The 14,748-nt window shown below is 41.1% G+C and overlaps 1 protein-coding gene across 1 annotated transcript in view; it reads left to right on the forward strand.

Annotated features, from left to right (window-relative positions):
- Positions 1-14,748, forward strand: part of DMD (dystrophin) — a 2,124,834-nt gene that overhangs the window by 1,910,110 nt on the left and 199,976 nt on the right. The window contains 1 exon segment of the mRNA XM_047715765.1: positions 4,040-4,100. Within this exon segment, the coding sequence (XP_047571721.1) occupies positions 4,040-4,100 (61 nt within the window).

A 14,748-nucleotide genomic window follows, 5' to 3' on the forward strand; every position in this document is an offset into this window, starting at 1 on the left:
CTATTCCGTCTCCAATGAATGCTATATTATTTATTTTTATAATCTTCCCCCAGTTTTTTTTTAATTTTACTTATTTACTTGACAAAGAGAGAGCCAGTGAGAGAAAGAACACAAGCAGGGGGAATGGGAGAGGGAGAAGCAGGCTTCCCACAGAGCAGGGAGCCCAATGTGGGGCTCTATCCCAGGACCCTGGGATCATGACCTGAGCCGAAGGCAGACGCTTAACCACTGAGCCACCCAGGAGCCCCTGCCCCCAGTTTTTTTGACTGAATTAGATTATCAAACACCAAGTCTACCAAATAGAAGAAGAGTAGAAAGATGAATGAATGTATCTGGGTCTGAATTCCAGAGAGTGCTCTTTTGGCATGGTTTAAATACCATTGATATTCTTTTTAATTTTCTGGTTAGGCCCCCACGTCGATTAAAATATGGCTTAACACCAGGGTGCATCACTTGGCACACTCTGTTCATAGTGCATTAAAAAATGGTTGAAATAAGAACTTCGCCCACATAGTGTGGCCTCCGTGATTTTTAAAACTACCTTGGGCACAATATTGAATGCTGTCACCTCCAGGGAAGAAAAGCATTTGAAGATAGAACTGCTCCCCTTTCTTGCTCTTAATAACATAGCGCATCTGTAATGCGAGGGGAAACTTAGAGGTTGGTTTTGGAATGAATAAACTCAAGTGCACTTTGCTATTTAAATTCAATAGTCAACCACCCCTGGTGCTGGTACCATACGATAATGCATGGTTTTTACACTCAAGGATCTGAATCGCAAAGCTGCATGGGATTTACATGTAGTGGTTAGAGAAACATCTCTATAAGAAAATACCAAAAGATAGCACAGTGTCATATAAAAGCTACTTGCCAATAAATCTGCACTTGATGGGCTACTAAAAATGGACATGCCAGGCATAAAAGATGTGTGTGTCTATTACATAGGCTAGCTTGGTGAATGATGATGAGCTTACTGGTACACCAAGACAAGAAACAGCTGTTGTTGGTGTCAGCACCCCTGCAAGAAATGAAATGGTAATTCTGGGACACACTTACAAGAGTTACTGTATATTTGATCAACTTTTGAATACATGCAAGCCCAGAATCCTCCGGCAGCCGCAAGTGAAATTGCCGACAACCTTTTAATAGTCTCTTGAGAAGGCGCACTGAATCTAATCACGTAGAACCTTCTTTGGATTGAGTGCTATTTCCAAAGCAAGTCGTTCCAGTGTGTTTGTGGTGGTGATGGGGCAGGGGAGGAATGGGGAAAGGCCATTGCTAGTTGCCTTTTTTTTTCATTGAGGACATTTGTTAGTATAAAATGTTAGGGTTTCAAATGATGAAACCTAAGTTGCTTAGGTGCGTTTGCAGACTGAGTCAAAGGGGAACAAACATTTTCCAGCACAGAAAATTCACTGACCTTCACCATTGGGTTCACTTGATAGCTACACACAAAGAAAAAAGGCTTGTCTGATTTTAAAAAACTAAGAAATCAACAATTTTTATAAACAGTTCATATACTCTGTAAGGAAAATTCACACTTGAGACCTGCAGTTACAAACACTTAAATTTTCATGTTGATCTGGCACTGAGAATTTTTTAGAATAGTCTTTCGAAATCTTTTCAACTATTTAGTTTAAGCATATTCTGAGTACTCCTCTGGCATTTTATTGGATTTTTTTTTTCTTTTTAATGCTCAACAGTACAAAGTCAACTGTAGACATTCAATGTAGTTGTGGCCATTAGCTCAGTTGGGCACCGCTGCTTTTCCTCTCTTGCTAGATTTTCTGCTTCAAGGTTGCTCCATTCAGTCAGCCTCCCTACGCCTTGAGCCAACGAGGCAGCCCCTAGACCTCTCCAAGCACACTTCTCTCTGACAGATACCTAAGTATATTATTGGAAATTCAAATGGACTCTTCTGCTATCAGAGGATATCCCCAGCATCCTCCAAATCAGAAATGATTTCTGGACCATTAAACTGATAAAGAACTGGAAAGGAATAATGACAGAAAGAGTGGGGTTCGGGGCACCTGGGTGGCTCAGTGGATTAAGCCTCTGCCTTCAGCTCGGGTCATGATCTCAGGGTCCTGGGATCGAGCCCTGCATCAGGCTCTGCTGAGTGAGGAGCCTGCTCCCCCCAACCCTCTGCGTGCCTCTCTGCCTACTTGTAATCTCTGTCAAATAAATAAAATCTTTTTAAAAAGAGTGGGGTGCAGCCCACTGACACCCTCTAAGAAAAGAATAGCAGTTTCTCAGTTTAGACATTCATAGACTTGGCAATATAGCTGGTGAGAGCTGGACCAGACGCTCTCGGAAACTCTCTTCTTCCTTCTGCAAGCCTATGGTTTTAAGAGGGGGTGTGCTGAGTAGGCAGGAGCTAGGATTTCTGACTCCCTGCATTGTTTCCTCCTAGAAAGGGTTTGGGTAGGGTTCTTAGGTTTTTGAAACATGCGACTCTGCCCAGCTAGGTCACAGAGTTCAGCCTAAGTTCTCAAGTCAGATCTAACTTCCTTTATTGCCTTATCAGGGCGAGAGGGCTGTATCCTAGCAAAGGAAAAGAGACCAAAGGAGAGTAGGGCAGATAATGAGAAAGGCAGAGAGGGTAGGAATAGAAGAACACCGAATGCAAGGGTCTACTTCAAAACAGCAGATGAATGTCTCTTTTTTCCCCATATTAAAAATCTGTCTGCCAAAATGAAAAGGCCTAATTAGCAACTAAATGCAAATCCATGTCCTCTACCTTTTAAATGATACATCACCAAGGTACAAAGCAGCATGTCTGGTTAAAGGTTGGGTCATTCAATTCCTCTATTACTCTGTATAAAAGAAAGAATCTGTAGTTTCATTACCCTTAAATTGTCTGGCAGTGGGTGAAGTTAAATTTATTAGAAGCTGTTCTTTCATATTATACAGTGTAGTCAAGGATATATTAGCTTTGACGTTTTCTTACATCTCAATATACTGTGGAGCGAATTTACTGTGAGACTAATTTAGAAGGAAGCTTTTCATAGTAGGAAATGATGGTCAGCATCAGCTGGGCTGCAAATTATAAGCAGGATGAAAATTCAGGGAAAAAATGTACATACACATAAAATTGCTAGATGTTAATAAGCATGCTTCTTGTATTTGTATTCCGATAATATTCTTTGCCTCTTAAAACTCCAGTTTCATAAAAACTCTTTTCAGGAGGAAGATTTTATTGCTGAGGAAATAGCATAGTGCATCCTAACATGATTATTTTGTCTTGAAGAAAGAAAAAAAACCCATAAGATTCAACAGTATAGAAAAGGTGTTTTTAGGGCTCATCTCTGGGAAAGGAAAAACCCAGACAATTTAAGCATTTAAAATACAATTTAAAGATGATTGATTTGACTAATACATAATATAGTCGTTATAAAACAAATTCCCAGTATGTGCAATTTAATTTCACCTATAGGATTCATCACTTGTCACAACAAAAGTTTTTTTGTACTCTGCTATCAGGTGCCACTCTCTCGATTTTGATTGGTTTTTGTCCAATAAGATCATGCTGGTCAGCTGACATTTTGTGGCATCAATTAAATATATTTTTGGTCGATGAGATTGGTTTCTGTTTATAAGTGTAGTGCTTTAACTTCACTAACTTAGAATGTAACTCTGTCACGTAGGGATGTTTCAGCTGCTAAACTAATAAAACCCAGTCAATCAAATAGTAAAAGATATTGAGAAGCAGCAACAGGAAGTGTTATAAGAAAAGCACCCAGTGGAGACACATAAGAGAACACACATCAGTCGCCTCACTCCATTTCTTATCTGTTCTATAGGTTTAGCGGTAAAATGGTTTTTTTTTTTCCTTTGCATTTATCTTTGTGCCTGAATGAGTTCAATTTCACTTAGATTAGGACAGAAACTTCAGAACAGCAGGTTAATCCGTCCTGTCTTCATGGGCAACTGAGCAAACAGACCAGTATCAGTGTAAAATTGTAATTCTGGAGATTAATGTTGTCTTTCCTGTTTGTGGTGAAATTGACCTCCTTGCCTCTTTTTTTCTCTCTTTCAGCTTCTGTCCAGGGTCCCTGGGAGAGAGCCATCTCACCAAACAAAGTGCCCTACTATATCAAGTAAGTCCGCAGCATCACTTTCCTAAAGGATCATTTATTGTGGCTAATCTGCACATTCACAAATGAATGTATTTCTGAAATGTGGCGTTAACCTGGCCTACAATACCCAGTTCTTTATTCCCCGAGGCTATTCAACTCATGCTAAAATTACCCCTGAAAATGTGCTGATGCAATGGGGAGCTGCCTTTAGGAAAACCCGTTTGACGCAGCGCATGTGTCGTGTTTTGTGATCGGGGTGGTGTGGATTTTCCACAATCGAACAAAGAGCTGCAGATAATATTATTGGTAGTGGGAGTGAGTACGTAAGGACAGTTTCATTTATTTGGGGGTTTGCCCACATTTCTTTTTCGGCAAAGATGGATGCTTTTTCAGCTCAGTGTACACAAAGTGTTTTAGGTGAATAAATAGTTCATGTCCCCAAAAGGCAGTCTGCGGCGGGCCCAGATGTGTGGAGCTGAGGTGTTCATTCTCCATACAGAGCACTCAGCGTTTTTCACATAATGACAACAGAATGATACTGTTTTCTGGGGCCATTTATGTCAGTCACAGGAATACAGGTGCTTAGAAGCACCATCTGCAGGCTGCTGTGTGAAATACAAATTATGATACATCGCGTCAATGTGGAAAGGAGAGAAGGGAGGATATGGAGTCATGATGAGACCTTAACAGTTTCCCATTGATTGTGCAATAGAGTTCAACTTCAATTTCACTTTGAATCCGCCGTCTCAACAATTTAATTTCGTTGGCTTCATGAAATAATCTTCAGTACCAACTAAAGTCTTTGAACCTGCTTCTGCCATGAGTCTGACTAAAAATACTCCACATGTTCCCATTGTTCCAGCCTCCCATGTTTTATCGGGTCACTTTCTGTTCTTCCACTGCCCATCAATTCTTCATAGTTCAGGTCTAAAGCAATATCGGCAATCCTAGATCTTCATTATCACAGTTCTGCAGAAATTAGATTGCATGCCTCAATTGTGTTAACCCGGAAGAATGGGGGAGAAAGAACACTTTGGGCTCTTCAAGGAGAAACACATCCTTTAGGAAGGCTTTGTCTTATTAACTTTTTCCAGACAAGGTATCACATTCCTAAATGAACATTTATTGTGGCTAATCTGCATATTCACAAATGAATGTATTTCTGAAATGTGACGTTAACCTGGCCTACAATACCTAGTTCTCTATTCCCTGAGGAAGCATGGCTAGTCAACTCATGCTAAAATTACCAGTAAAATTACCTTTAAACATTCTCCTTCAATCTGCTTCGATCCTGCTTTTTATTGTTCTTTTTTTAAAATTGTATTGTAGTTTTTTTTATTCTGTGTAGTTATTCAGTCACTCTACGTATTTTAATACCTATTTTAAATCACCTGGGTTATTAAACAGTAAATTGATTTAGACACGCCCTGTATGGCTTTACATCCACCGTATAGTTTGCAAAACACTTAATTCAAGCTCCTCCCAGTCATCTCCAGTGTCTTGATTTTCACAAATTTTCATCGCTAAGGTGTTTGGGAACGACTACTTCTTTAGCCTGTTTATAAAGCTGTCACTTTATCCGGGTCCATTCTGATAGATGAAGAGATGGTCTTTACTAAGCAAAGATTCTTCTTTTGTAGCCAAGGTTGGAGGACCACCTGAAAACCCAAAGCTTCTTCAAGCCGTTATTCTCCAGATTATTCCTGTTTGGGGCTTATGAAGTATCTCACAGGGATTCCTAGTGTTCCCCCTGCCCCCACCCCTGCCAATGTTCTTTCCCTAAATATTCATCTTCTCCCTGATGTTACACCCACTACAAAAGACCCCAGATCATTGCTCTGTGGTGATGAACATGAATTCAGTCCAAAATTAAGAAGGAGACACATTAAAGAAAACCTGTAATTCTCCCCACACTGCCCCCCAGAACTAGTCTCTTGATGCTCCTTGGTGGAATCAGAGAGCAGCTACCCTCTCTTTGTCCAGTGCTCCTTTGCTGACTTGAAGATCATGGTGGCAATATCAATAAGGGCACAGAACGGGAAACAAGAAAACTTAAGTTCTGGTCCTGGCTCTGTCATGAGTTGGTGATGTGGCCTTGGGCAAGTCACTTAGCCTTTGCAGACCTTAGTGTCTCATTCATAAAATAAGAAGTTGGATTTGGTGATCTCTAAAGGCTTTGAGTAGGACTCATTGATTGGTCTTGCCCCAATCCAGAAACTTAAAATCTCAGCTTTTCTTCCAGAAGTTTCTCTTTATTTTTAAAAACTCTTTATTGCAATCATTAACATAATATAAATTCTTATTTTTAAAAAGCATACGAATTCTATTTTTCCACTGTTTAATTAGCTGCAGATATGCTCCCTCAGCCTGCTCCAGTTTCTCCAGGTAACCATTTAAAATGCTCAAATCTTGATGTTTAATTTAGGACTATCATTCTGCCTGATTTACTGGTAAGAGACAGAGCAATAGACAAAAAAACATCAGTAGAAAGGGGAATCTGGAGACCTTAAACCCTCTGAAAGGATCACTTTCTAGGAACAAGGAATTACATAACTGCTGAGAAATACCTCTGAAGCTTTCAGGAGGTCCCTTATCTCTAAAAATTAAAATCTGTTTGAAATTAGAGATTATATAATTTCTCAAATATACCTCTAAAATGTTAAGCTAGTGTAGAGAGAATATATGTTCAGAAAATATACATCATCAGCAAATAGATGACTAGTGTCATTTGTAATTTATTATTACACATTACTGTTGTCTGAAAGATTCTTTTCATAGCCAACTACTTTGATGTACAAATTTCAGTGGACTTCATGCAGTGGCTAACAACATTTTTAATTCAAGATGTCTTATCTTTCCACAAATAACAATACTAATAAGTTAATAATGACATTACTTCAACCAGTCCCCACCTTGTCCTTCCTCTTTGTTACCTTGTCTCAACTTGCATTCATGAGTTTTAAGCATACATTTCCAGGCACAAAGCCAGATGTCTTCTCTTGATTTTTTTTTAAGATTTTTTCATTTATTTTATTTTATTTTTTTTTTAAGATTTTATTTATTTATCTGACAGAGAGAAATCACAAGTAGGCAGAGAGGCAGGCAGAGAGAGAGGAGGAAGCAGGCTCCCTGCTGAGCAGAGAGCCCGACGCGGGGCTTGATCCCAGGACCCTGAGATCATGACCTGAGCCGAAGGCAGCGGCTTAACCCACTGAGCCACCCAGGCGCCCCAAGATTTTTTCATTTATTTTAGAGAGAAAGAGCATGCATCTGTGCATGGGTAGGAAGGGGCAGTGGGAGAGGGAGAGAGAAACCCAAGTTGACCACACTGATCATAGAGCCCAACTCCAGTCTCAGGCACACAACCCTGCCATCAGACCTGAGCTGAAACCAGGAGTCGGACTCTTAACCTCCTGTGCCACCCAGGTACCCCCCACACCTGGAATCTTTTTTTTTAATACTTAGTAATTTTTCCTTTTCAGTGCTGGGACAAACTGATCACCTTAATAAGCAGAGGTTTACACGCCAGTAACCCCATTCCAGTTAGCTGTTGAGTTGTGCACTCGTGCCTGAGGTTTTAAGTCATTACCGGCATCTTCTGCTCTAGCTTACAAATCAGGCGGTGTTTATGCCTGCATTCTGACACCAGCTTTTCATATGATGCTAAGAATCTTGATTTTTGATACTTCAAACTACATGTTTGTCTAGTTTATTAGTTCATAGCATTCATCATTGTTACAGTTTTCATATTCTCTCTCCCTTGGGGCTCTCTTATTCCTGCCAACATCTCTTTCAGGTTATTTGATTACAACTTTCATTGCCCCTGAAAAAATAATCACCAACAATGTTCAACCTGTTACAACTGCCTTTTCCACTCTCTGCCATTTTGTAGTTTTTTGGCCTACTGTCAAACTCATGAAAATTTCAATATAATAGCCTTTAACCAGCTGCTGCATTCTGTTAGGATCTCTTTCACCTTTTTATGTTGCATACTCCCATATGGGCAAACCGAATGGAGCCAAGAGCTGGGACTCTCTTGCTTTCTTAATGAGTTAGAAAATTATTCTTCTGTGTTCTGGACTGTCAAAAGAATTTAGGAATCCCAACCTTGCATGTAGCATGTTCCTGCGTAGATGACATAATAAGAGCGTAAGAAATAGCACACTGGGTCAGACCAGCAGGGCAACTAGCCCAGAACCCTGTCCCAGATACAGACACCAGCAACTATTCATCAGTTAACCTAGTAATTTTCATTTAAAAAAATTAGGATACATCCCAACTATATCTTAATAATCCATCATAAATCAGTTGACGTGGAGTTTGTCTAGCGGTGTCTTACTTTGTCCATTCTCCTCTTCAACCTTGTCCTCAGAAGAATGAGTTTCGTGAATCTGCTGATTTCTGGGTAAAGAAACAAAGGCATACTGCAGTTTCTCTTCACTGTACGTTCTGGAACCTCAAGGGGTGGCCCCCAGTAAGTACTGTGGAATTCAGTGACTACAACGGTATTTATCCCAAGTCGACTTCATCTCACAATCCCTTACAACACCTCTTCACTTTCATCTTCCCAGTCTGAGAAGTTCTAATCCTTTTTAGGTTCTTAGTCTGTCCTTGAATAAAAGAGAAGTTTCCCCCTTGATCATCTTAGCTGCTTTTCCCTGGATCTCTTCCAGTTCTGTTATATCTTCCTTGGGAGGTCGTAACTGGGATGGCCCAAATATTGGTTATTAAATTTGTTAACATTGTCTGTAGTCTCGGCTCACTCGTGAAGAAAGGAAACACTCCTTGCCATCTCCCATTGGTGAGAGATGGAGAAACCAATTGACGTCATAGCTGGTTCTACTTATGTCAGTTCTGGCCGGAATGTGGGTCTCCTACTACTTTTCTCTAATACCGGCCAAAGGGTTTGACCTTCTGTTTCTGCCAGGTGGTCCCTAGGAAGGCTTTGGGTTTCACACAAGCTGGTCCTTTCCTCTTTCAAAGACCCCGCTGTGGCTAAAAAACCGGGAGGTGGTCACTACGGAAACCCAGTAATCAGCCTGCTGACTGGACCACCAGGAAGCGATTCCAGCAGGTTCCCTGTCTCAGTATCTCTGAAGCACTTCACAGGAGAGCAAAAAATGGGTATCTGGGGAACGTGCTAACTGTTCACCTCTTTTTACATGCCACGCTCAGGAAGCAGCTCAGGTCCATGGGATCATCTCTCTTTTCCTGCAGGTCATTTGGGACGTTGTCTATATTGCTTGAATGACCTTGATCTGCCCTTCTCTCTGCCCTCAATCGCAGGCATGTTTCTGCAGCCACCTACTGCGTGTGAGCTGCTCACAACTCCCTGGTGATTCCTGCCTAGCCAAATGCAATATAAAACCTCCTTGACTGAAGCCAGCAGTCACTCCAGGCAACATTTCTTATTACTGTTATGGTATCTTTTGCCAAAATGACCCATTGACGTCCTGACTCTACTGTCTTCTATAGCTACCATTCCTGTGGCTCTCCTGGAACCAGTATTTGACATTTTGCAAGGAATTGTGGCCATCTGCCTAAATGTGCCTTTTGGTGTTTGTGTCTTCTTGTATCCTGTTGCTCTATTCTCGATTAAACTGGTAAACCTTGATCTAACTGTAAGCGCCCATGCTCCCTACCTCTAGTAGCATCTAAGTTTTGACACCACCTTCCTCTGTACCATAGTGCCTTGATTACTACTTTCTGGGCAGTTTTTCAGATTCCAAATCCACCCCCACCCCCCATTTAAACCATATCTTGCCCTTGTTCTTGCTCTAGCTCCCTATTATTTGTGCCAGGAGTTGCTCTGATTTAAGTTTGGGTGAGTTCATTTGTTCCTTTGAATTATTGCTCACTATTTCAGTACCTGTGTTTATGGAGAGGAAGGAGCAGTTAGCAATGTCTCAGGTTTAATAGCGACCACTATGCTAAGTATCTGTGCTGGCTGCTTTGCAGTGGATACATTTTCTGAGACTGAGATCGACTCTTATAATAAAGAACACTGGATTATGATACCTAACATAGAAAATATTCCCCTAGGTCTCATTCCTGACACCTCACTCTTCTAGGAATGATGGTGGTCTTCTGGCATTCCATTTAAGCACTGGTTAAGATTGGTGGAGGTATACGCTCTACAAATCGAGGAGATAGAGCAGGCATCAGAAGACTTGAAGCTGGGATGCCTGGGTGGCTCAGTCATTTAAGCTGCTACCTTTAGCTCAGGTCATGATCCCAGGGTCCTGGGATCGAGTCCTACATTGGGTTCTTTGCTCTGCAGGGAGCCTGCTTCTCTCTCTGGCTCTACCTGCTTATCTGCTTGCTTGCTCACTCTCTCTCTCTCTCTGACAAATAAATAAATAAATAAAATCTTAAAAAAAAAAAAAGACCTGAAGTCTAATTTCAGCCTTGCTATCAACCAGCAATTTTTTTAAGCTTTATTTATTTAGTAATGTCTACACCTAATGTGGGCTTGAACTCAAGAGCCCTGAGATCAGCCAGCAAGGTGCCCCTCAACTAGCTATTAGACCACAGGTGAATCACTTATGGTCTCTGGGCCTCAGTTTCTCCATCCGTCATCTAAGGAGGCTGAATCACACAATACCGCATGTCACTTCCAACCCTGACATTCTCTGATTTTATGAATATTGACTTGGAAATAAAAATTGTACCTAACAATTTTCCAGAGGAATGAAAAATGGATCTTCAGATCACCCTTGAGAATTCTTACTGAGCCATCAATCTTCTCAGGATAAAGGACAAACAATATTAAACCCTTTTTTCACTTTACTGTTTAGCACCATTGATAATAGGGAGTGGATGTAACAGAATCAGCTTTCTAATTTCAGCTGTCAATCTTTGAGGATGCTGGTGAATATCTGTGGGTAATTAAATTTGTGAAATGGCTGCCAAAAGCCTGGTGCTGTGACTTTTCAAAAGGTTTTAGTACACAAAGATAACCCAGAGGTCACTCTTCTCTGCTGGGTTTTCTCCTCCACAGTTTGATGGTTCCAAAGGTCACATTAGCCCAGTCTCATTAAGCTCTGGAACCACAATGAAGGAATAGTTAGTAATGAATAATTGATGATATAATCATGAAAACAACTTAGTTTAACATGTTAACTGGAAGAGATTGAATGGACTCCATTGGGCTGTGAAGTGCTGAGTCCCCCTTTGGTTTTGTAGACCTTGTGGGTAGATGAAAATGTTGGTATCTTCCACATCTCAAAGGTTCATAAAAAAAAATCTTACAGCCCTCTTTCCTGAAAGTTTCATAAGCAGTAACGTATAACATTGACTGAAATAACACACTCCATGAGGACAGGTCCTTTGATTCTTTTCTCGCACGGAGCCTCTCTGATAGAGACCATGCTCAGTAGATACCTGAATGGAGGAAGGAAACTACACCAGTAATTCCGCATGCCTTATGCTTTGCTGACTACTTTTACTTTCAGAAAATCTTCTAGCATCTTTGTATCAATATAGATGTCCCACCTGAATGGGTCTCTTGTATCCTCTAGACATCAACTTTAATCATAGGAAGCATGCTGAGTCTTTTACGGAGTTAATCATGTCTCCTATAGCTGGTACCTGGGAGAAAATCCTTAGCATGCGAGTCTGAATGGTATATACCAAATCCTCAGATCTCGATTCTGTTCTGTTTATCCAACAATATGATGTGGGTTATAACTGAGTCCACCTGGGACTGAACCTCCCCAACAACCATAAGGAAGCAGAACTAGCTAACGCCTAAGATCCCTCTGAGTTCTGGCTTTCTTTGTTTCGATAGAACTGGGTTTTCGTTTTTTGTTTTTTGTTTTTCCTATTCTTGGTTTTCTAGTAGGTCAGTAGAGCTTTAGATTAATCAACTGCTATGTTCATTTGTATATAGGACCTACTTTTCAGGCTGGGATCTAGTGGGTCTTGAATCTTAAGAGAATAACATTGATACGTTTTTATTTTAAACAAGATTTTTGCAGTGCGCCTGGGTGGCTCAGTTGGTTAGGCGACTGCCTTTGGCTCAGGTCATGATCCCAGAGTCCTGGGATTGAGTCCCACATTGGGTTCCCTGCTTGGTGGGGAATCTGCTTCTCCCTCTGTCCCTCTCCCCCTCTTGCTCTCTCTCTTTCTCTCAAATAAATAAAATCTTTTTTTTTTTTTAAAGAAGAGTTTTGTAACATTCTGTATACTGTGGGTAATGCTTAAAGTTGGCAGCACAGATACAAAGACATATATACATGGCAACTGAAATAGAATGTTGAATACAGGCCAGAAGCTCTATTGTATTATAGTGAAACAGCGTTAAGTGTCCCCTGCCTCATTCGTGGCACTTTGGGGAATGTGGAGGGTGTGCATAAAAATATATTTAGGTCCGTTGCCCCAAAAGAAGAAAAGTATAAATCATTCCAGCTCTTCCTTCCTTTTCTTTTTCTAACATTCTTAAACATATACTTTCTTCCATAATCATGTGGGGGAAAACACAGGCTCTCACATCAGATAAATCCGTGTTGGAAGCCCACCTTTATCATACCCTGACCTGTATTTGAGCAATTTGCTTAACCCCACAACCATTCTAATTTCTGGCGCATAAGGATTATTCATTAGCTTTCCTTCCCTTCTCTGAAAGTGAGTCGAAATCTAATTGACATCTACTAAATACTGAGTGTTGGATGTGTAGGAAAACATTTCCACAGATAGATCCAGTATTAGCTACATGTTTAGAATATTTTCTAGGACACAAATATGTCCTTGATCAAATCAGTTTATTTTCATTTTTGGAGTTCCCACATAATTTGGGGTATGTGTGAATTCCCAAACATTCCTGAGCCTCTCCTAGGCTTCTCTAATTGCTCCTTATCCTGTCCCCCTGGGAAGCAGCATCCTGTTGCCTTCACAAAGGTCAACTGCAGCCAAGACAACATTTGAAAATAACTTAATAACCTTGAACTGCTTCTCCCCTTTGGATAATTTCCTTAGAGCATTAGCCCTTTGAACACTGGCCTGGTTGCAGAAAATGTCCCTTTCTCAGTGGGAAAACACCAAATCCCATTCACTCTTCCATTCCTTCAGGGGATTGGGGGGTGAGGTGGGGGAGTCAGTAGAAGGGGTGGATCTTGGGAGTAGAACAGTGGGCAGGGAGAAGGAATTCTTTCTAGGAGAATGTCTGTGTGCACACACATGTGCAATTTCTTCTTTAAAAAAAAGTAATTTGAGTGCATTGTAAAAATCAGTGCTGTCACATTGCAAAATTTTAAAACCCCTATACAAGAGAGAAAAAAATTCTCACTTTCAGCAGTCTGGAAAGCTCCTAAGAACAGGTCCTATATGTGTCTTAGCCCACTGTCAGCATTCAGCAAATGATCACGGCTTTTGTGTTATCATTAACTCCCAGGTGGATGAAATGGAGAAGCTTTCCTGCTCTTTCTGAAATTTTCATTTGCTTTTTCTGTTTTTCTTTCTCAGTTGATGCACATCCATCTTGGTCCCCAAAGCTACTGCATGTCAGATAGTCAGCACGAAGAGTAATTTTTAACTTCCTTCTCTGCTGTTTTAGAAGGAATTTTTTGTTGTTGTTTCCTTTAGGTTTGGTCACTTTCCCTTGGACTTGAGCTTTCTATGAAGTTATAGTCCATATAATCTAGACAGGATGAAAAGCGAAGTGTAGGGATGCCAGGGTGGCTCAGTCGGTTGAGCATCCATCTGACTCTTGATTTCGGCTCAGGTCATGATCTCATGGTCTTGGGATTGAGCCTCTCATCGGGCTCCACGATCAGTGTAGAGTCTATTTGAAATTTTCTCTCCCCTTTCCCTCTGCTTCCTCCACCTGCTCATATGCACTCTCTCTCTCCCCCTCTAAAATAAATATGTCTTTTTTAAAAAACAGCGAAGTTTAATGTGTGCCTACTAAGTGTTAAGTGATAGACTAACTGTATCTTCCCCATTTATGAAGATGACACTGTCAATTATTATCCAGTAAAGAGGACATAGCTGAGACTCAGAGAGGTTGGCGGCTTAAGTTACACTAATAACAACACGGCTTTGCACCTTTCCCACCAAACTTATGACATCAGCTGGCTTTCTCCCAGTTTACCTCTAGTCTAGGACTCCCACAGTCCCTAGCCTCGCTGCCCACACTACTGCTCCAGAGGATCAAAGTTACATGTAGCTCCCTGCCTGGGTACAGCAAAGTTGGAAAGGAGGTGGTTGTTGGCCCCTGAGGGCAGAGACCAGCTTAGTGGGGGGGACACAGGGATACAAGTGGAGACATATTTAGTGGTAGGGCTGTTGAGGGTTGGGAGAAAAAACATTGAATAACGGGGCAGACAATTGAGATTTTAAAAAATAATAATAAACATAAACATCTCACTTGTTGCCAGCTGTTTCACCTTCTGAGTGTAACCCAGCGTGGCCAGTCCCGCACTGTGTGGCTGCCATCTTGGGCATCACTTGCAACCCTCTATAGGTCTTCGCTGCATTGCTGGTCATTTTTTTCTTGGTTTACCTGCCCAATCAGCTTCTTCCACTACACTCTTGCAGAGACCCTATTTTCTCTTTGCCACTTTTGGCAATAAAGGGCAACATGAAATAAAATGAAGCCAATACCTACTCCACCTTGATCCTACATCCATGGAAGGTGAGCAAGCCAAGAGTTTCTGAATCGCATCATGCC

The sequence above is a fragment of the Lutra lutra genome, chromosome X (assembly GCF_902655055.1).
Source record: "Lutra lutra chromosome X, mLutLut1.2, whole genome shotgun sequence".
NCBI lineage: Eukaryota > Metazoa > Chordata > Mammalia > Carnivora > Mustelidae > Lutra > Lutra lutra.